The sequence below is a fragment of the Rattus rattus genome, chromosome 13, assembly GCF_011064425.1.
Source record: "Rattus rattus isolate New Zealand chromosome 13, Rrattus_CSIRO_v1, whole genome shotgun sequence".
Taxonomy (NCBI): domain Eukaryota; kingdom Metazoa; phylum Chordata; class Mammalia; order Rodentia; family Muridae; genus Rattus; species Rattus rattus.
In genome coordinates, this window is record NC_046166.1 from 73,435,547 (window position 1) to 73,459,066 (window position 23,520).

The 23,520-nt window shown below is 46.0% G+C and overlaps 1 protein-coding gene across 1 annotated transcript in view; it reads right to left on the bottom strand.

The window, feature by feature from the left end:
- Positions 1 to 23,520, bottom strand: part of Myo16 (myosin XVI) — a 382,886-nt gene that overhangs the window by 207,984 nt on the left and 151,382 nt on the right. Inside the window, 1 exon segment of the mRNA XM_032918632.1 lies at positions 19,738 to 19,885. Coding sequence (XP_032774523.1) covers positions 19,738 to 19,885 — 148 coding nt within the window.

The following is a 23,520-nucleotide window of genomic DNA, read 5'->3' on the forward strand; positions in this document are numbered from 1 at the left end:
GTTCCAATCCTCATTTCCTTTGGTGATGAACAGCAATGTGGAAGTGTAAGCTGAACAAACCCTTTCCTCCCCAACTTGCTTCTTGGTCATGATGTTTTGTGCAGGAATAGAAACCCTGGCTAAGACAAGGTGGAAGTCTAGGTGCAGAGAGAAGTCAGGTTAAGGCTGGGCAGGGGACGAGCAGGCAGAGAGGATAGACTGGGTTGGGCAGGGAAGGGGCTGGTTTGAGAGGAATCAGTTAGGAAGTTTTGTATCTGGTGTCAGTGTCCTCAGGGTGGTGGGTCTGGTCTATCGACAGGGGATCATTATCAAGGAGGTATCTTTTGGTAAAAGCTTCATGTTTGTATCAATCAGGCCAAATTTAAAATAAACTGTTAAGGTTTAAGTCACAGCCAGAGAAATGGCAGCTATAAGAATCTGGAGCTTGCTTAGCCTCATTAGAAGAAGATGCACCTAATCTTGCTACAGCTTGATAGCCAAGGCTGGTTGATATCCATGAGAGACCTCCCCTTTTCCAAGGAGAAGGAAAGTGTGGTGGATGTGGTGTGTACTGGGAGGAGAGAGGGAGGGGAAGCTGTGATCGGGATGCAAAGTAAGTAAATAACAATAAAACATAATTAAAAACAAGAATCTGGAACTCAAAATGACTAGGAAGGGTAACAGGAAAACTTCCCTGTGCAGAATTACTTAAGGGAATGAGCTAGAATAGAGGTGGCTGTAAATGTATGAGGCCATCTTCTCTCTGTAGACACTGCCTGCGTATGAGAGGAAGTATAAAATTGTAAAGTGTAAAGCAGGGCAACTGAGGGGACAAGCACTGTGTGCATCCTACACATGCATGAAGATACCAGAAAGGGATGTGAAAGGAGATGGGGGATGAAGACAGGCAGGGAAGTAGAAAGATAGACTGAAAGATAGATAGATAGATAGATAGATAGATAGATAGATAGATAGATAGATAGATAGATAGATAGATAGATAGATAGATACGTACATACATACATAGATGCATGGATACATAGATACATATAGATACATAGATATATAGATAGAGAGATAGATAGATACATGGATCATGGATACATGGATATATAGATACATAGAGAGAGATATAAATACATAGATAGATACATATATAGATACATAAATAGATAGATAGATACATACTTACATAGATACATAGATAGGTACAAAGATACATAGATACATAGATGATAGATTGATAGATGCATAGATACATAGATATGTAGATACATAGATACATAATAGATAGATGATAGATAAATAGATAGATGCATAGATAGATAATAGATGATAGATAAGTAATAGATGGCAGATGGATTGATAAAAGAAAATTGATGGATGATAGATAGATGTACAGATAGATGGATGAATGGATAGATAAATAGATGATAGATACACAGATATATAGATACAGAGATGTATAGATAGATATAAAGATAATAGATGATAGATATATAAATAGATAGATAGACAGACAGATGAATGGATAGATGATAGATACAGAGATAGATATGTAGCTAGATGAATGGATAGATAGGTAGATAAATAGATAGATGGATAAATGGATAAGTAGACAGATAGACAGACAAATAGATGGTAAATGGATGGCAGACAGACAGATTAATGATAAAAGAGCAATATATGGACTATAGATAGAAGAAATAGATAATAGGTAGATGACACATGATAGACTATAGATAGATAATAGATATTATATACATAGATGATTGACAGGCAGACAGACACATAGACAAAAAAAATGCAGGTAAGGTGGCATCCTTACATGCCTGCATCCAATGATACTAAGAGGAAGCGGCAGGAGGATTTTGGGTTGCACTATATAGCTGGTATGAAGTGACTCTGGACAACTTAATGACACTCTGCCTTAAAATAAAGGAAATAATAAAGAAAAAGACCTAGGCTGCAGTTTAGTGATGGAACATTTACCTTGTGCATACAGGTTGTGGGGTCAACACTTAGTTGATAAAACTTAAGTATAAACAACAAACATTAGGGTGTGGTAGCACACACAGAATTCCAGTACTTTAAAACTGACGCAGAGCATTCAGGACTTCAAGTCTAGCCTGGGGTAAGTAAGGAGTGAGAGGCTAGCCTGAACTACATGAGATCCTGTCTCAAGAAAATAATCAGCCAATGAATATGAATGTTCCCATCCAAAACTGAAGGATACTCCAGAATGATAACCAAGAAAAGTATTTCATAATTCCCAGCAGACTATGCCTCATGATGAGGTAGCTGGTGATAAAAAATTACACGTTTATATTTTATTTATTAAAGGTAGTAATTTTCCCATTGACATCTCTCATCATGAGACCACACACAAAGGCACAGAAATATTGTAAAGTATGTCTGGGAAAGTATTGAAACTGAGTATCTCCAAGGAGACATTCTTGGAACAGTTAATCCTCCCTTTACTCTCTCGATGTGGAGGGAGCATCCAGAAAACCACAGTCAATAGAAAGTTCCCAGTTCAGTCTCGCGGTGACTGTGGGGCAATCGTGCTTTCCACATACGTGAGGGTTTCCTGGGTAGGTGGGGTGGGATGGGTTGTGGGAGGGGGAATCAGTCAACATGTCAACCAATGATAACAACTGACAACAGTTAAGTAGACAACGGACCCCAATACTGTAGGGACTTTCTGGGATAGTACCATAACATAGAGTACGTTCTGCCATTGTTTTATCTTTCCCTCAAACAGAAGGGAAAGGGGACAAGCACAGCTTTTTAAATAGTTACTTCCCCAGATGCAGATTATGTGAGCCACATGACAGTAGCCGCAGCAGATTCTGCTACCTTTAAGGGGATGATGTAGGTTCAGGCTTGGACTTCCCTGTAGTTAACCCCAACGCTTGACAGACTTCACCCTGCCCCCCAGCACAGCAGCTCCATGCACCCTCAGTAATCACGTCTGGATCAGTACTGATCTCTAGCTTAACTCACTAAACAATGGTGCCACAGTCCCCAGAGCTCTAACCTTCCTGCTCAGGGTTCAGTGTCTTCTCTATCACTCACAAGTGACAATTACGCTCCTACGGCAGGAACAGTCTATATTGTCACCTCCTTCATAAATTCACATATAGCACCGTGCAGAGCCACATCAGGATATTAAAGCTATCCCCTTGCTGAAAGCCTTTATGTTTCAAGACTGGTGGGTCAGGAGAACATTCTAGATGCTACTTTCCCCACAGGGCTGGAGAATGTAATTTAAAGGCTATATACTCCTTCATGATCTGGGCTACACCTTCTGCTGGAAGCCTGTATACTTATTATATAGGTTTATATTATAGAGTATGTAAGGACATAGGAGAAGGAAGCTTTTGCTCTTTGCCTGGTTGTCCTTGCCTTGTGACCGTATCCATTCCCTCACTGGCATTGGAACCTTCACTGGGGTTCAGCATATACAGAGGATCAGCTGAAAGATCCATCCATGTGGACTGAATAACTACTAGATGCTTGGACTTCCTGCTCACACCCAGCTATTGTAGAATTATGTGGACCACAGCTGCTAAGCTATTCAAATAAACCCCATACACACACATATAGTATTATTATACAACTGTATATTATATAATTATATATAACTAAATTAAGAATTATATATGTTGTATTTACATATTATGTTATATGTACTTATATGTCATATATAAGTATACAATTAAATATGTAATATATCTAGTGTACATATAATGTATATGTAATACATATTTATACATGATTATATATTACACAGTTAATATCTAATATTACTACAGGTTGTATCCATCCAGAGATAAAGGAATAAAGTTTTTTATTGGTTAATATCAAGTCATCCCCTACTGGCAAAATGCTCTGTCTGTGAGAAGACACGGGTGCCTGTTATATAAAAAGAAACTGTAGCAAGAGTAGATAAAGGCAGAACCTTCTTAGGGGAACTTGGTTACCAGAAGAATCACCTAAGACAAACATTCTTTTATTTTCTTCTAAATATAATTTCATAAGCTACATCCTCTCTTCAACTCTCTCTTTGCCCCCAACACCTATCCCTCCTGACTTTATTCTCTCCCTCCCTCCCTCCCTGCCTCCTGTCCTACCCTCATATTAACCCATTGAATTTGGTTAGTCCTTCCCATATGCACATGAGTGTGGGGTCATTGCCTGGCACATGGGTGTCAAAAGCACACACACTCTCACCCACACATGATCCTAACACACCCTCCCACTCACATCCTTGCTGTAACCCTATCTATGAGGAGAGGTAGGAGGGAGGGGCTTAGCTTGGGACTTCCTGTTCTGTTAACGCCTTCTCCGTGTCTTTTATCAAATATGCCTGCTTGACTTCCTCATATGACTATTTGAGAGCTATATATTTTCAACACAAACACATTCCCTCTACAATAGCATTCATGTGTCATGTTACGATAACCACCTTTGAAATAAAACCAGTGCCAAGAAAGTCTAAAGCAAAACTCACCAGGAGGACTCCAAGCTCTAGGATAAAGGAAATTACATATTGTTTTCTTTGTTCTAAGATGTTTCGAACCACTTAGCTGTAGTTCTGCCTACATTCACAAAATGCCTTCACAAAATGATGAAGGACACCCCAATAACAAATAACACTCCCAATAATTTGTCTCTGGACATAGAGTGACCTTTCAGGTGAGAAGGTCTTCTCTCTTAGGCAGACTAGAGGAGAGGAGAGGGGAGGGAAAGGGAGGAAAGGGGAGGGGAGGGGAGGAGAGGGGAGGGGAGCATGGCAATGCACATTTAGAATTACAGAATTTGGAATTACTCTTCTTTAGGAAGTTATTTGATAATCTTCTTTGATTATCTTCTGTGATTTGACAATCACAGCCATTAAGATGTTAACAAAATAAAAAATGAAAATTGTGATTAATCTCAGATGCACACTAAATATCAAGGTCTTCAAGTGTGGAACATCAAATGTTTCCTTAAAGACGAACCAGTAGATTCTTGGTCCTCTGGACTCTGGATGTCTCCATAGCCCTATAGTTAGAGCCTTTGGGTCTCATCTTCCTCTCCTTCTCATCACTCTCTATAGTTAAAGCATCAAACCAACGATGGCCAGCAAATGTCAGCTTCCATGAAGACGACAGCTCACGGTCACAAATGAACAACAACATCCGGTTTTCAAATCAAGATGAAAAGGTCCCATTGTGCTTGCTTCCCTCTGGGACATCAAGAGACAATGTCCTTAGGAAGATGGGCTTAGGAGTAAGTTGGATGGGAATTGGGTATGGTGGCTAATGCCTCTAATCCCAGCCCTCCGTGGGCAGGGGTGGATGGATCTCAGAGTTTGAGGCCAGCCTGGTCTACCATGGAGAGTTTCAGGGTGGCCAGGGCTACACAGAGAAACCCAGTCTTGGAAAAAGGGGAGGGTGTTGGGTGATCATTCTCATTACAAGATTGCTCAAAGAAAGGTATCCAGATGTGTCCAGATGTGTTTGAGAGGGGGACATCATGGAAACCAAGTTTGGTGACAGCAGCCATGGTGGAGACCACTCTATGCTCCACTCTGTTTGAATTAACCTGGCTCAGAACTCTGCCCAGCAGATTTGCTAGCACCCGTTATTCCCACTGCCTTGAATGGCCTTCACAACTCCAACTTTTCTCCTCATGGGAAACCTTCTTGCTAACATGAAATCTCCATTCTGGGCCGTCAACCACGCATTCACCCATATAAGACAATGCCCACTTCAGGAAACCAGGCAGTGCACGGCTTTTAAAATCTGGATGATGAGCTGTGAGAGTGGAAAGGCAAAGGCCCAGTTAGTAAAGTGCTTGCTATTCGACCAGGAGGCCTGGAGTTAGGGGCACCGGTGCCCAGCGAAAGTCCAGATGTGGAATCATGCACCTGTAATCCTAATACCAGGGAGGCAAAGCTAGGAGGAATCACAGTCTGGACAGTGCTAAGCTCCAGGTCCAGTGAGAGACCCTGACTCATTAAAAAGGCTAGGAGCAATAGATATTTGACATGGACTTTGGCTTCTATGTGTGTGCGTGTACAAACATGAACATGCATACAGGTATATGCCATATACACCAAACATATAACACATACACAGACACACAGCACACAGCACACACACACACACTAAAACAGCACAACATAACTCACACACAAAGCACACACAACACATGCACACAACATAGACAACACAGGAATACAACACATAACACACACATGCACACAACATACATACAACAAACACACAACACATACACAATACACATAACACACAACATACACATAAAACATTCACAACACATGCATACAACACACACAACACACACAACAACAACAACCACACACACACAATGTTGCTCATGCTGTATTAACAGGATACTGACTCGTTCATCTCATGATGAACCAGATGAGAATGATAAGACTTAATGATGCGCAATGGTGTCATTTCTCCTTTAATACACTCTACCCAGATCCATGCCACCCTGACAGGCCTGTACTCAACAGCTGTCAACAGTGCCATTTAACCCTGGACCATCAGCTCCTCCTAGAAGCACAGTGTTTGTAATGGCGCCATGTACTGTGTCATTCGTCTTTGCATCGGAACGCCCATCCCCGCAGCCACCCATGCTGTGAATGGGCTTATGACCACAGAAATGTGAGTGTTCATCAAATTATCCACTCAACATGGAGATGCTGAATGTTGATCAGTCAAGTTTCCTAGGCCGGTGAACCATGAGCAAAGCAGGGTGTCCTACCCCATCACTCAATAATGTGGAGACTTTAAAACAAAAGGAGGGTGACCCTTCTAGAATACAGCTAAGGCTCATAGGCTACCATTCTCAAGGGAACAGGAGAAGATCTACATAGAAAAGCTGAGAACTGAAAGTTCATCGGAGGCACCATCCCTTGCCTTTGATACGCACTGCTGATCAAGATTGATAAAGCGTCAGTTGAGACAACAGGAATTGCTTCTGTATGGACCAAGAGCTGTGATGCCTGGAGACCCAAAGGAGAGTGAGGTGCATAACACCCACATATAGCAAGCAGGCCAGCGGGAAAGGAGAGCCAAGACAGCGGACGTGAGGCAGGCGCAGAATACAGTTACGTGCCGTGGTGATGCATTATGTATTAGATAGCAGGGATGATTAAAGTCTGAGAGTGCACACCAATATTTAAAGCGTTTCTTGGTTTATTTAGACTCTGATGTGCTGGGACATGTTCAGATGACTCCGGCTTAAGCAGAAGCTAAGTGCATTTCAGCTGGGACGCGTCAGACACTCTCTGGTCTGCAAATGCATTGTCTCACCTGTCTCATTCTCTGAAGGCTTTGTAAGCCCAGGGATTCTTCAGCACTGGGTGGAAGAAAAAAACCTGTTTACAGAAAGTGAACTTAAAGTCATGCAAGTGCTTTGGGTAAATGCATTCTTTGTGATAATTGTATTACACAAGCCAGAGTAAAAATACCCAGATAATAGAGTTACCACTTGAAACAGTAAGTAAAGGATTGAAAAATGCATCTCTAATCAGAAGCGTCCAGAAGAGTCCACCTGCTGAGCAGGCTGGGGAAGGCAGATCTGGGGTCCCATGGGCTCTGTGCAAATGTTGGGCTCCGTTTACTACAAATTCACAATGGGCTATATTTGTGCCAAGGAATCCACAAAGATAGCTTATTGTGTGAATGCAAAACTAAATCAGCCTCTATGTATTTAATAAAACCCAGTCGATTGAGCAAAATAAAATCAGTTTGCTTTGAATTAAAGAGGATGTATTTGCTGTAACCGAAGTAACACCATATGGCATGTAAATTTCAAGATAATTTGAACTTCATAGTTACTTAGCACCAGCGAGAGGATGCGTCGCCTGGCCTCTGAATCCATGCCTGGAGGAGACTCTGCAAAGGAACAGCTGAGGTGTCTGTCTATTTCTAGGTTCTAGGTTTTCATGGTGTTTGGCCTCATCAAGAGGACATGTTCCTCAAAGGGGCAGGGACAGGACCAGGAGACAGAGAGAGGGGATGACTGTCACTGGGAGCCCATCCCAGGCTTCATCTCCCACCACTGAGCACAGCCTCTGCTATCCAACTCCCTTTTGCCTGAAGGAATCCGACTGTGTAGACTCCACCCCATCCTTCACCCAGGGCAGGCCTTGTCAGATCCCTTCTCCCTAGGAGGCATACACACCAAGCCTTGTGCAGTTAGATAACAGAACTCGATGTGGGGGAGCTCAAGTCGAGTAGAATAGCCTGCAGATGGGCCCTCTTGGGAAGAATAATTAGAAACAGTATTCTCTGGAACATGGGTTAAGATTCCTGACCACGCCCTGAGAAATGGGGCTCAGCTGGAGACTTCTCTGCGAGACTGGAGTCCTGTCAGTCCGTGCCTCAGTCACCCAGCACCTGGAATGCTGTTCGTAGCATTCATCGCAAGGGAGAGAAGCAGACACATCCCTTATTTCAGAAAAGAGGGAGATATCCAGGGGTTATGGAAGCAGAAGTCAGAAGCTCACTGTAGCCACGCTGCCTCTCCCAGCTCAGAGGCTGAGTTCCTATTCTGTTTCCTATTCCTGTGTAATCACCTGTATTTAATGAGCACTGAGGCTTCCCAGTTACCTTTCTCCTTCAGTGGCACTCTCACATCTCAGTCACCAATGCTTTCTCTGCTGTTTGCAGTGGTCTCACTCTATTGTTACCTGACCGAGTTCACAGCTCACAGGCAGGCAGGGGTTTCACGGCTAGAGTGTACAGTGAAAACATTCCTTTACTGAGCTGACAGTCAGGAGAGCACCTCAAGGATTGAGAGAAGTAGGCATGGGGGCATGCTGCTCTGTTTACCAGAGAGTGTTTGAACAGGTGAGTCGTCACGGCGTGCTTAGGACAAAGCAGTCTGTCCTGGGTGTGACACACAGATGCTATGCAAATCGTACATGGGATGGGTCGCCTAGGGCAGGTGATGGGAGCGTGAATGGTGCCGCCCAGGGCCTTCTGTAGACATTGTAAGCATGTTATTATTTCTCACGAATATGCCAGGTTGACCTATTTATAAGCCATTGCCATTTCTCGTGATGTCTCATAAGTGCATAAAGATATGTTCAGAATTGGCAGATATGCTGCTGGGGGCGAAGTTTAGGGAGGTCTATGTCATGGGCTCGTATAGGACACTTACTTGAGATATGCCTTCTTGTTAGTCAGTAATAATCAAGCACAACCAGAGACTCACAAACATCCCCTCAGAACTAATAGGCAGCCCAGACCAGTTAAAACAATCCAAGAGCATTACCCACTTAGAATGTATAACTAAGAAAATAGTACCTTCACTTCTTGTACTAGGAAGAGTATTACCCCAGAATGCCTTGTTAGTCTAACCCTGAGACACTGGGGACCAAGCTCATCTGAAACCACAGCCTTTGGAAAGACATCTGTGGAGGGAGGGGACCACTTAGCTGACCAAGGAGACTGCCCTGGTTCCTCAGTGTGAGGGACTGCATTCTTATTTGACTTCTTTTATCCAGAGGGTCTGTTTCAAAGGGCCATGTTGGGAAAGAGCTATCACTTGTCTTATTACCAACCAAGGTGCTGGACTTCAGTGATATGTAAACCATCGGCCTGTGGTACCCAGGCAGACAGCAGAGATACTCCTCTGAGGTAGATACTGATGGCTAGGTCAACACCTGCCCCAGAGGAGTCAAGATGACAACCTGCTCTCTCCTGTCTCTAGGTGCTCAAAACCTAAGTGGCGTGCTAGGGATTCTAAGATGATGAGGGTTGACGCAAAACTTCATCTGAAGGACTGACCAACGAATGGGGAACGTCTCTGGACAGATCACTCTTGACAGAAGCCATGCAGGTCCCCAGCCAAAAACGTAGAAACACCGTGTGTCCTGGCTTCCTCTCTGTTGCTAGACTAAAAATGTCTCCACCCAAAGCAACTTAGGGGAGAAGGTATCGGTTCCCAATTCCACGTTGCCATCCATCCTGAGGGGAAACACAAGCAGGAACTTGAAAGAGTTTCTACACACACACACACACACACACACACACACACACACACACACACACACACCGTCATGAGCAGAGAGAAATGAAAGCACACATGTGTTAGTACACAGCTCACACTCTATGCTTACACAGTCCGTGATCCCCTGCCTAGGGAATGGTGCTGCCCAGAGTGATCTGAGTCTTCCAGCATCAATTAACATAATCATGATAATGCCTCCCAGATATGCCTGCAGGGCAACCTAATCTAATTTCCCCTGGAGACTTTCTTTCCGGATGATTCTAAATTGTGACAAGTTAATAAAGAGGACCAAACACCATACCATGCCACACCCTACATTACAGGTTGCAGAACAACCTCTTTGGACAACTAGCAGGAGAGGTATCAAGCAACCACAAGAAGCACTCAGGTCTTCACGTAAGATGACAGGCCACAGATCATACAAGAAGCATGTTTAAGACTCCAGTAGAAATAATGGATTGGGAATAGGAGAACAGGAACAAGAAACAATATTTGAGGGGAAAAGAACAGACTTTAAAGAGAGCAAAACAAAACTCTCAGAAGTAGAAAATAAGTCACGGAAATGAATGTTCGGAACATGAATTGAGCAAGGACACGGGAAGGGATGAGACACTGGTACCACAGAAATTACCCAGAGGGGAGTGCAGGCGAGATAGGGGTGAAAAATATCAAAGATAATTTGAGGAACAACACAGAGACTGAGAAATGTGGCATCGTCTTGAAGATGCTGGTGATGAGGGAGAAGGAGAAAAGAGGCAGAGGGAAGTCCAAGGAAAGCCCCCTTATCTTTCAGACCTGGTTCAGTGGATTTCACTTGAGGAGATGCTGACCAGCTGCCTCAAACAGCTTCAGCTTTTAAAGCGTCACGACCCTGTTAGGCACAACGCGTGCATGGAATGGTGTTTGTTCTGTCCTTCTCAGTGACAGATGAGCTTCAGCACACAGAGCTGGGTCCGGGCTCTGACTCTTACAATGAGGGATGCTGGGAGGAGACAGGCAGAACCACATATGGCCACAGTCACAAACCGTGAATGTGCATTGAACCTGTGTGTTCAGAAGGTGGAGAGACAGCCTGTGACAGGTCAGGGACGGCCACAGAGAGGAGTAGGCCCACAGCTCTACTCAGGGAGAGAGAGGAGGGGAGCAGGAGAGACACACACAAGGTGAGAGGCAGCTGTAGGGGAGCTACTGTGGCTGGCTGGCCAGGGACAGCCTTGAAGAGAGACAGAAGGAGATGTTGATGAGGTACTTAGAGATAAAAATGCCTGAGGCAGTGTGTTTTAGTGTTTTTCTATTCTGGCAACTTCAAAACTGAATCCCAAGGTTGCACAGTTTACAAGAGAGAGAGTGATGCCAGCCCACTCAGCTTTCAGAGATGAGGAGGACATACTGCAGCCTAGAACTGTCATAGCGAGGGCTTTATCCTCCAGTATGGACAGAACCTTCCCAGGAAGAGGGCACGTAAGTCCACAAGGCACCACCCTATCTTTCCCACAAACAGCTCTAGATGGCCATGCCTGCTACTCTTCTTGGTGGCCCTGCAAGCCTCAGAACAAGGCCTCGTAATCCCTTTTCCATAACCCCACCTCAGCTGGGAACTTTCGATGCTACTCTTGGTATATACGTAGGTATAGAAAAACAAGTATACCAACCAAGCATTGTGCAATAAATCATAAAGAGAATCATCGCCAAATGTCTCCCTGGCGTGCGCCTCATTTTGTCGTTTATTAAAACGGAAAGGAAACACGCATCGTAAGTAGACAGGCTACTTATTTTTTGCACAAAACCCACCACAGTTCCCTTGGCCCCTCTGCACATCTCAAGTGTGGTATCCCCCTCTCGTCGGGCTGAAACAAACGCCTTCTCCTATCCAAGTGAGTTCCTTGTTTATAACAACACAGAGATTACAAGTTGCATTAAAATGTATCCCAAACTGGTGGCAGGGGATGCAGAGGTCTGTTACAGCCTGTGAGAGTCTGTGAGAAAGCTCTACAACAACAACAACAACAACAACAACAACCACAACCACTGTCGCAACCACGTAAACATTGGACGAATGAGATGTGACACCTGGGTAGCAATGTGTGCACTTATGTCTCCAAAGCCCAGAGCAACCTGGCTGCATGCAGAAGACCTTGCAGAGAGTAATATATATATAAACTACAATTACATGCACGCACACACACACACACACACACACACACACACACACACACACACACACGCTCGCTGATGAAGGTAACAGAAGCCGCAGTGAGGCACAATCCCGCTGGAGAGAGGGGAAGCAGAAAAGGCAGAATGCTCCACCTGGATCTGAAGGTTTCTGCAGCTGTTTGCTGGGAGGGAAAGCACATAGAACAGGCTGTGAGCTTGGTACCTTGGCCGAGAAACCTGGCATATCTGGGGAGAAAAGAATGAAGGCTTGCACAAGGGGGAGGCAAGCCTGTAGGGAGTGTGTGTTTAGGGTCTTCTCACCTACTAGCCTCACTGAGGGCTAGTGCTACACATCCACAGAGACCCCAGGGCCTTGGACTATCTGCCTACCGCAGACACCTCCCCAGAGTTCCTTTTTGTAGCAGCTGCACTGTCAGCCACTGCAGTCTCTTTGTAGGCTCTACTGCTCCCAGGGGTCTGCATTTCACATGTTTAATGTCCCCACTTGTGTCCTGGCCACCTAGATTCTGGGGGCACTCCCAGCAGAGCACTAAGGTTGACAGACACAGTGCAAGCCCTCACCCTCATCACCGTCTGTGTGAGTGGTCTCCCTGACACGTGCTGACTCCTCCTGTGGCAGCTGTACTGGGCGGTGCACACTCGTCTAGGGTAGAGTGGGTGTACCTTCTTAACCGAGCAAAGTGTTGATATGAATAAAACCCACCCCCGCTGTGGCTGCCATGTGCCAGCAGTGGGGGGAGGGGGAACTCTCAGGGTGACAGTCCTGGCCACCCTGAGAGTTCATATGTTCCTGAAAACCATCCTCCATTCCTTTCCCAACAATTTCTCCCCTATTCCCCCCACCATTTTTCCTTCTAATTTCATGGGCTCTGTTTATTTAAAGCCCACTGTGCTTTCTGTGATGGGTTAAATGAGACAACCCCATAGTCATGGGAATGTGAATACTTGGTCCCCGGTGGTGTGTGGTGGGTAGGTCTGTCTGTTTGTCTGTCTCTCTCCCTCTCCTCCTCCTTCTTCCTCTCCCCTTCTCCTCCCCTCCCCCTCTCCCCCTTCCCATCCCCTTTCCCCCTCTCCTTTTCTCATGCTTGCAGTTTAAGACATGAGCCCTCAGGCGCCTGTTCCAGATGCTATGCCTGCCTTTCACCATGCTTCTGTGCTAGCAAGCCAGGTGGTGCTGAACTCCTACCCCTCTGCAATCGTAAGCCCAAATAAACCGTCCTATAAGACGCGTGAGTGGTGGTGCTCTATCCCAGCAATCTAAGAGTGGTGTTTGCATGTACACAGGTGTAGGACCTTCTACTGGAGCCTCTTGGGGTTGCACCCCTGAACAAGTGTGACCCTCCCTCCCCCAACAGCCATCAGTGGCCAAGAGTTCCTCAGCAAAAGGTGGGGCTTCATGGCTCACCCCCTTCTCTATGCTGGGATTTTGTCTGGCCTGGTTCTTTTCAGGTCCAGTGCACGCTGTCATAGCTACTTGTGGTCCTATGTCATTGAGGCCCTGACCTGGGATACAGGTGGGACAGAAGTATGTTCCATACCTGCCTGTATGCAGCTGGGACAGAGGTGTGCTGAGTCTTAAGTCAACTCCATGCTGAACATGAAGGTTCTGTTGGATTTGTTGTTGTTGTTGGTTTGTTTGTCTGTTTTTTTTTTTAAATTTCAGTCCCATAGTAACTTCCAAATTCTTATTTTTAAGTATGTAACTTCAGCTTTATGTGCACATCTGTAGACACACAACCTGATCCCAGGACACTGTAGAAACCAAGTCCGAGATCCATAAAAGTTAGCCGTGAGCCTGAAGGAGGCCTCTAAAGCACACAGAATGAGTACAGCAAGCTCCGCCCCCCCCCTTTTCAGGTCCTGATGGCAAACTCTTCTACATTGTAACTAAATGAGTCCGACTTAAGGAAAATGTTTTCTTTATCTTCTGGCTGGCAGAGAATCACCGCATTTTACACCCCTCAGATGATGTTCCGTCCTAGGGTATGCAAGCAGTTATTCTCACAGGAATTTCAATTTCTGTTTTACTTTTGGTGTTGTCAATTACTCACATGGCCCCTGAGAATGAAGAAGGACCAGCAGCAGCCTGGGGGGACCTGCTGAGAGTTCCCACCCAGCTGGGCGCGGCCCTGAGGCTCCAGTGCCTTTCGATATCCAGGTTGATCCACCATCAAAAGACAGTGGGAGCAGGGGCTACATCTACCTCTGAACCCTCTCCTCTAACTGGGCTGCCTTGTGTAGCCCCAATGGAAGATAATGCACCTAATCTTACTGCAACTTGATTTGCCAAGGCTGGTTGATATTCATGGGAAGCCTCCCTTTTATTGAGGAGAAGGGGCAGAGTAGAAGGAGAAGGAGAAGGGTGGACGAGAGGGTAGAGTAAGATCGAGAGACTGGCAGGAGAGGAGGGAGGGGACCTGATATTCTGGGTCAGGCCCAGATTCTTATTGGATTGAATCAAGTGTCAGGACTCTGAATGACCCAGTCAAGTTGATGAATGACATCATCTGAGTGACTGAAGTCCAATATCCATTTCTTCTATTGACTTATTTATTTACTTTGCACCCAATCACACCTTCCCCTCATTTCAATCACACACACACACACATACACACTACACACTACACACACAAGCACACATGCACATATACACACTTATGCACACACACTCCACAGAAACACAGAAGTACACATACATACATGTATACATACACACACATATGCACATACACACACACCACAGAAACACAGAAGCACACATGCATACATGTACAACACATATATACACACTACACAGACGCACAAGCACACATGCACATGTACACATATGCACACACACACCACAGAAACACAGAAGCACACATATATACATATACACATATACACATATGCACATACACACATGGAAACATCTGCACACATACATACTTACACATAAACAGACAAACACACATAGTCACGCATAACATATATATATATACATATATATATATACTCTCACACAATATATTCACACATTAGAAGCATACACACACACACACACACACACACACACACACACGATATGAACATGATCCTGTGAAATCTCAGGGGGACCACCCAGTAGCCATGACCTTGCCCTTCTCCATTGCCCAAAGCTAAAACTCTATCTACCTATCCAGTCCCAGTGACCAGCAGAGCAAACTGAAAGTCCATTCTATGGTCTCTATCTATGCCCATCTCACATCCCATAATTTACAGACAACCAAATAGATCTTTACTTCTAAGTAGCAAGTAGGATTGCGGGGAGATGACAGAGATTGAGAGATGGGGACAGAGGGAAGCAGGAGCTCCTGTTCAGAGTAGAGTGGTTCTGCAAGCTCCACTGGCCAGTGCTGTCCTGGGGTCCTTCCTGTAGGCTGCAGGCTTCCCTACCCAGTTCAGACCTGCGCGCTGTCCTACAGCAGCCCCTGCTTTTCTGTCAACGCAAAGCTCATTCTGAAACCCACATTTTGAAAAGTTAAAGTAGTGTTTTCATCCCTGGTAGACCTGGGGCAGCATCTTCTAAGCAAAACCAACTGAGTCCTGAGGAAAATTGCATGAGTCTTCCTAGACAGACGCCCAAAGGTTCAAACCGCCTGGGTCTCGTCTCCGCTTAGAGCGTTGATGAGTAAGCTAGGGCCAGGTCTGGGGTTTTAACGACCACATAAGTCCTAAGTAAATGTCTGGTCCTCAGAACATTTTGGATTTGGGTATAATGAGTAAGTCATTAACAACAGATCCCATGTACTCCGAACGCATGGCTAATGCACACCAAACCCAGGATTAGTGTTGAGCCCTGTTCTGACCCAAGAATGACTTTCTCTTTCCGTGACTGAGAGGCACAAGACCGCTAGGATTCGGCAGGCCGATCCTTCTCACTTAGTAAAGTGTGAACTTCCGTAAAATTCCCTGAGACCTGAAGCCTCCAGAGTCAGTCAATGAAGGGAGGTCAACAATCTTCTCCCTCAGAGACTCGGGGCTTGGTCTTTGTGGCCATGCATATAATGTTGTTTCGACAATCAAACCATACAGCTTCTCCCCTACCCCCCAACAGCTCTCTCCTATCCACATGCTCTGTCTTAGTTAAACTCACTACGTTCACTCTATTTTTATATAGAGGGTGCTTCGGGTAGCAGTGATAAAATTACAAGGAAGCGCGCTCCCACCTTGGATCATGTGACCTTTGACCTTCCCCAACCAAATGTGATTTCTTTTTCCCCCTAGAAATCTCACCAGAAATCCCATTTATGCTGGAAGACCTATCTTTCGAGACCCCTACTTTATTCTGTGAATTCACCCTCGAATCTGAACAGTGTTGACTGCTGTCCAAAACATGGAGCGGGGGAGAGGAGTTAAGAAGTTGATTCTCTTCCCTCGGAGATGAGGTGGGGTCATTCCCAACTTGAATACTGAAGCAAATTCAAACCGCTGAGGATGGGGCAGCCAGATATGCCCATATGAGCTTTGCACCATGGGCTGGCTGGCTGATTCAGCTGCTGAAGCTCCCTCCCTATCAGCTCACCCTCACCATGGTGACATCCAAGGTGACCCTCTACAGTTACTGAGAGTGAACGAAGCCATCTCAAAAGCACCCAGTGTCAACAACAAAGCCAACAGCAAGAGACGCCTCCTGCATAACGAGTCCATCCATTTAATGTTCTGTGCAGAAACCTCACCTTTTAAGGCACAGTCACACGATACATGCAAAGACACTCATTTGAAACTCCCGTGTATTGCTACTCATTGACGTGATACGGCCTCAAAAATAATATTTAAGCAAAAAGCTACGCAGTACAACTCGTCTGGAAACTTAGCCTTGAATAAAGTTGCATAAGTCTTCCTGGACAGACGCCCAGCCGTTCAAACTGCCAGGGTCTCGTCTCGGCTTAGAACCTGCGGAAGAGCAAGTGTGGGCCAGGCCTGCGTTTTCGCCGCCACGTTAAGTCGTAGTTTTCGCACACACAGGTCTTATAAACCGTCAGGTTTTCCCTTGCCTCAGAAACGTGTGCCTGAACGAATGCTCCTTTGTCACAGAGTCGTGGAGAGTCACCTTTAAGTGACACTGAAGTTTTTCTTTGTGAAGTGTCTTCAGATTCACCTCAGCCCCGCTGATAACCACTCAGCAGAGAACGCACTTTCCTGGGGGTTAATTGCTCAGCTCGCCTGTGACAGGTGTTTGCAGCCATTGCAAGTTCAAACCACGGTGACTCAGCTCCCTTTCTCTGAGAGCAGGTGAGGGGCAGGTCACCTGCTCTCAGTCAAATGACTGTTTTCCAGCACAGCTCAAAGCCTGACTTTTGCTGAAGAACGTTGGGATGCATGCCCACAATCCTCTCTGTCAGCAGCCAGCCCAGGAGGGGGATGAAGAATCTCTTCTTCAGATTTAAAAGCCTAAGCTTCCTGAGGCTAAACCCACAGAGATCATTTAAAGTGAGTTGAAGATCAGTAGTGACTGCCTACACTGCTTTCTTTAAATCTCCATTTGCAGGAATATAAATTATATAATATGTAACACAGTATGCACAAAAAGGAAAGCGAAATATTGCCTACATAAGAAATATGGGGCAGGGAAAAGAAAACGCAGAAGAAAGCGTAAACAAGGAGAACGTTTGGTTCGTTTTTTTTTTTTTTTTTTTTGGTTGGCTTGCTGGTTTGTCCTTCTAAGGTGTGGGGAGAGCGCCCTCTTGTGGGATTTGCAGTGCATGCATTCTGCCTAGTCACAGCTTGACACAGGCTAGGTAGAGGTGCTTGGGCCAAGTGAGGAACTGGAAGGAAGGGTGCTTACCCCTGCCCGAGCCAAGCTCTGTGGTTAGGCAGAGGTCTTCCCGTGCTCTCTAGAACGGTAAGCAGAGATGTGCGTGTACCTGGTCTTTAGTACCGACGCAGGGTCTACGCGTATTTGTGGGAGGCTTAGGATACTTCACAACACGCGCATAGCCGAAGTTAAAGATGCATCTGCTGTGCAGATTCTAAGACCACAGGCAGAGACGCTGTTCGTCCTTTAGAGTGACCGCCACAGAGGGCAGGCTAAGTGCAAGGGTCCAGCAGACCCTGGACTGCTGCACCCGTACCTTATAGCTTTATGTAGATCCCGAGCTGCTGGGGGTGAGAACAGGACAGTCAGAGAGCATTGCGGGCTGCAGGCTGTGGTGGTCTGAGTACCAGTAAGATACAGCGTACTTCATCAACATCTTGCTTGGCTAGAGCGTGTGTGTGTGTGTGTGTGTGTGAGAGAGAGAGAGAGAGAGAGAGAGAGAGAGAGAGAGAGAGAGAGAGAGGTGGGGGAGGGAGAAGGGATTATGTTAATTCAGATGACATTTGATCCAGATGTCTGTTTAAGACAGAGGTCAGGTAGTTTGTGCAGAACAAGGGGCAAGCAGATACATCCTGCAGCACACAGGCGCCCCTGTCCTCGTGTGCATAGCACCCACTCGCTATTCTCAATGCACGTTGATAGGACACTTGTTCCAGGGCACCAAACTCTTGGTGGCTTCTGAGCATCCTGCTGGGGCTCCTCAGAGACACCCCAGGTTGCACAGCTTTGTAGCAGCTTAGGGTACTGCGGCCTCTCTTCCAAGAGAGAGGAGCATCTGCTGTATCCTGTGCGTGAAGTCACTGCTACACTTCCTACCCCACACTCCCATCACACTCTTGGCCCCCATGCTGTAGTTAAACATCACGCCCTCCATCCGAGCCCTGGGACATCTCTCAGTTGTCCAGCATACTGTCCCTAAGTGCCTGCATGAACTCCATAGGTCTCTGTACATCAGGAGCCATCTGAGGAATCCCCTCTCGCCTAAAATAGTCACTAGCCACGGTCTGATGACCTGATTTATATCACGGAATCACTCTTATTTATCACACAGGAATACAATGGACTAAGCCCAGATAGTTCAACATATCCAAGTAGAGATGGGATGGAGATTCCGTGTCCCAGCAGCCTCTGCTTTGGGCAGCATTTGCTCCTTGTAACTTCTAACTCTCATCTAAACATGAATCTGGCCCAGTGCTCTGTGGGGTTCTGGCTGGATTCTGGTAGGAGGGAGTATAAGGAACTCGTGTTCATTCAGTGACCGTCTTTGTGACCTCACATCTCACCCATGGCTGCATCTACCCAAAGCTTTGACCTTTCATGAAGAACAACCGCCCTTGATTTAGAGGTGGGATTCCTCGCTTCCTTGTGTAATCCCAGTGACTACTAGTGAACGCTGACTACCCACACCATGGTCAACACGTTAGAAGATGACAGCAGATCAGACAGTGTGCCCCAAACAGCCACAGGCATTGGCATGTTCACAGAATGCCAGGGTGTTGTCTTCCTGTCTGAGACACCGTAAAATAGTTCACATTTTAATCGCACATCGTTAGGACATTGCTCCCCAGGTAGCTCGAACCTGATGGTAGCCAGCACTCTTCCTTTGGCCACCATTCCACCTCTGAAAAAATATGAAGACAGTTTGAGGCTGAGAATGTGCTCACAATATTCAGGAAGCCGTTAGGAAACCTTCGATCACTCACCGGTGTGCACAGAAGTTACTAAGGTGAAGTCCACATTTTTCTTCTGCGGATAAGCCGTCCATCAACCAGGAGAAAATCAGGAAGCTGCCCTGGCCAGGAGGCTGAGACACAAGCCTGGGCTTCTCCAGCATGTAAGTGGAAATTCTGGCTGGTTAGGAGAAGAGACGGGATTCTGGTAAATGACGTTGTTAGTTCGATTTCTATAAATTCACATGTTAGTTAATTATAAACCATGACAACAAAGCTCCTTTTCCAGAAATGACATTCAAAAAAATTAGAAAGACTTTATTGTCTACATTAGCTTAGACCCTTCGGAGATGCTCAACCCAAGGCCTCAGGTGTTCAGAGCCCCAGACCCTGCTGCCATAGCCTGTGTGGTCCCTGTGAACAGCTTGTGTGATACTTGGTTAAGTCTGAGGGGCTAGTGCTGGTCCGTGATCATCAGAGGAGTTCATACTTTATATAGGAGCTCATTCTTTGTCCAGCAGTCCTATCCCTTTAGAGAAACTTGTCACTGTGTGGAAGATCCACCCTTATTCTATCACACTGGATTCCCCCTCTGTTAGTCAGGGTTCTCTAGAGAAACAGAACTGAAAGAATGAATGCATACAGGCACACACACACACACACACGTATTTATTACAACACATTTATTATATAAATGTATTTAATACATATATTTATTAGGGTGGCTTATAGGCTGTGGACCAGCTGGTCCAAAAATGTCTACCAATGCAAGGTCCAAGCAAGAGTACAGTAGCTGTTCAATGCACAAGTTCTGGTCTTCCTGGTACACCAGAATCCCAACGAAGTAGGTTCTAACACCAGCAAAGGAAATGGATTTGCTAGTGAGAGCAAAGGGGCAGAGCATAAGCTTCCTTCTTCTGTGTTCTACATACAGGCCCCAAGAAGTGTGGCCCAGATTAAAGGTGGAAATTTCCACCTCAAAAGATCCAGATTACAAGTGGGTCTTCTCACTTCAAAGGATTTAACTAAAAAAAAAAAATAATAAAAAAACCTTCACAGCTGTATCCAGCCACTTGTGTTTTAATTAGTTCCAGATTAACTAAAGAATAGTAGACAGTCAAGAATAGCCCTCAGATCCTTAGTCTGCAGTGTGTGTGTGTACGCGTGTGCATGAGTATGTGTGTACACATGCGTGGACATGTGTATATGTGTGTGTCAAGTGTGTATGTGGGTCAAGCATGTGTGCATGTGTGTGTCAAGTACATGTATGTGTGCACATGTATGCACATGTATGCATGTTTGTGTCAAGTACATGTATGTGTACACATGCACGCACATGTTTGAACATGTGTCAAGTGCACATATATGTCACATATTTTTGTGCACAAGGATGTATGTGCACATGTGTGCATGCATGTCACATTTGTGTCACATGTGCGAGCGTGTGTGTGTGTGTGTGTGTGTGTGTGTGTGTGTGTGTCTCAGGTACATATCTTCATGGCACTCAGACCAGGGAGAAATCTGAAGTTGAGATCTTATAGGTTTCATTCGTTTTTATTTTTAAAGGAAAAAAATTTGGTGATTTTTCTGCTAGGTCTTAAGAGTGAAACAAATTACCAGTCAGGAGAGCATGCACTTGACTCTGCACAGGTATGACGCAGGTCACCACACTGGCCCTGTCTGTGGCTTCCTCTGTCAGGTAGGAAGTGCCGGGTAAGAAGTGGAGGCTGAGAGGTCCTGGAGCCTCTGGCCTTAGACCCGGGCTGATGCACACACCCTTCTCCCAGCAAAGACTCCAGCTTCAGTTGAAGCACTGATCAGACGCCAAGTCACGGGTGACTGGAAAGCCCTCATCTGGATTCCTAAGCAGGGTAATTATTAATCATGCTAGTTAGCACATCTCCAGCAGTGAATTAAATTGCTTGGGATTAACGGGTTCTGATGAGCAAGATTGAAAGAAAATAGCATTTTGAAAGAGCATCTCCGGGCGAACTCAAACACAGGCGGAGCAGAGCTGGAGCGGAGAAGACGCTGCAGTGTCTGAAGTGCAGGCACAAGGTCAGGGAGGCCATGCGGCTCCGGGTCTGAGAGGTTCCAGCACGTACGGCAGCCAGGCCTGCCTGAAAGAGCTCCCCTCAACTGCCAGCCCGACCCCATCGCGTGCGTTTTGAAACAGTTTGTAGGTTGGAAATGGTCTCGGCCATAAATGCAGTTGTCACCCTTCACAGCTGTCTCCAGACATGTACACACGGACCTAATTCTCCATGAATACAGCTGCTTGTTTGTACCTGTCTTTGTAAGGGCTTCACTGCTGTGAGCAGACACCATGACCAAGGACAACATGTAACTGGGGCTGGCTTGCAGGCTCAGACGTTCAGTCCATTATCACCGTGGTGGGAAGTATGATAGTATCCAGTCAGTCAGGGTGCTGGAGAAGGAGCAAGAGTTCTGCCTCTTGATCCAAAGGCTGACAGGACAGACTTTCTCACACTGGCCAGATCTGAGCATATATATGAGACCTCAAAGCCCTGACTCCACAGTTACACACTTCCTCTAACAAAGCTACACCTCCTCAAATGAGGCCACACTTCCTAATAGTGCTACTTCCCGTGGGCCAAGCATATTCCATCCACCACAGTACCCAATATTATCAGTAAGTGCAGCATTTCCCAGAGACAGGTCAATTTTGTTCATTATTAAAGGAAGTAGAAGACATGAGTTCTCTCCTTCACGCTGCAAGTTAGGACCTCCTCTGTAGTCTCATCACCTCCCACCTTGAGCAGCTCCTCCAAGCAGACTGTGGGCACCAGAGGAGACAGCCTTTAGCCCATGCCTATCTTCTTACTTCACAGCCTGAGCTTACTCACGCTGGGGTGAGCAGTCGTCTACTCATGAGCCATCACGGATAGTGATGAGAGGGGAGGAGCTCTTCCGAGAAGCAAACCCAGGCACCGTGTGGCTGAACCTGGCGCGGCCACTGTGTGCACCTTCAATGTCACACTGTGTGCATCTTCAATGTCACACTGTGTGCACCTTCAATGTCACTTTGCCCATCTTTAACGGGAGGAAGAGAACACAGGACATCTCAGGATCCCTCGGGCGTCCCAGAGGGTGACACTAAATACATCTATGGCATCTCAGACATGGCGTCTTCCCAGTGCTCGTGGGACTTTGTACTTTAAACTTATTTCCTTATCTCCAAAGCCCAGACTGGGGTGGGATCAATGGAAGCACCACACTGAAAGCATGTCCAAGGAGACGTGGGATGCCAAGAAAGCCGATGACGTGATGCAGGTGAGGCCTCGTCTCTGATCAGATCGAGTTTGTTTAGAAATCAGCACTGGACATGAGAGTGCCAGGAACGGCCCTTCCCACTCTCATTTTAAACAACAATGACAACTCTAATTTTTACCTTACCCACATAGGTCGCACAGCCATGGTGCACTGGAGGCATTTCCCACTGGAATGGACTGTGGTTTTAACTGAATTTGATCTGGGGTTTTTCAGTGCACAAAAAAAGCCAAGAGCCTAGTGCTTCCCCATTTCACGCTGGGACTCACGTATGTCCTTTGGCAGCGACCTAGCATCTACAACTGGGAAAGGGGTCGTCCTCCCACTGACGTGAAAGTGAGAAAGAGCTGCGCTGACTGACAGCTCTCTGCTCCTGGCGACTCTAAGACTTAGCAGTGATGATCCTCAGTACCACAGGACAGAAGGACAGACAAGGAAAATGGTGCCAAGAAGTTCAGATGACTGGTCTGCAGCTGAAGAGTTGGAAAGGAGATCAGGGTCGGTGCCAGGCTCTGGTGGCTCTAT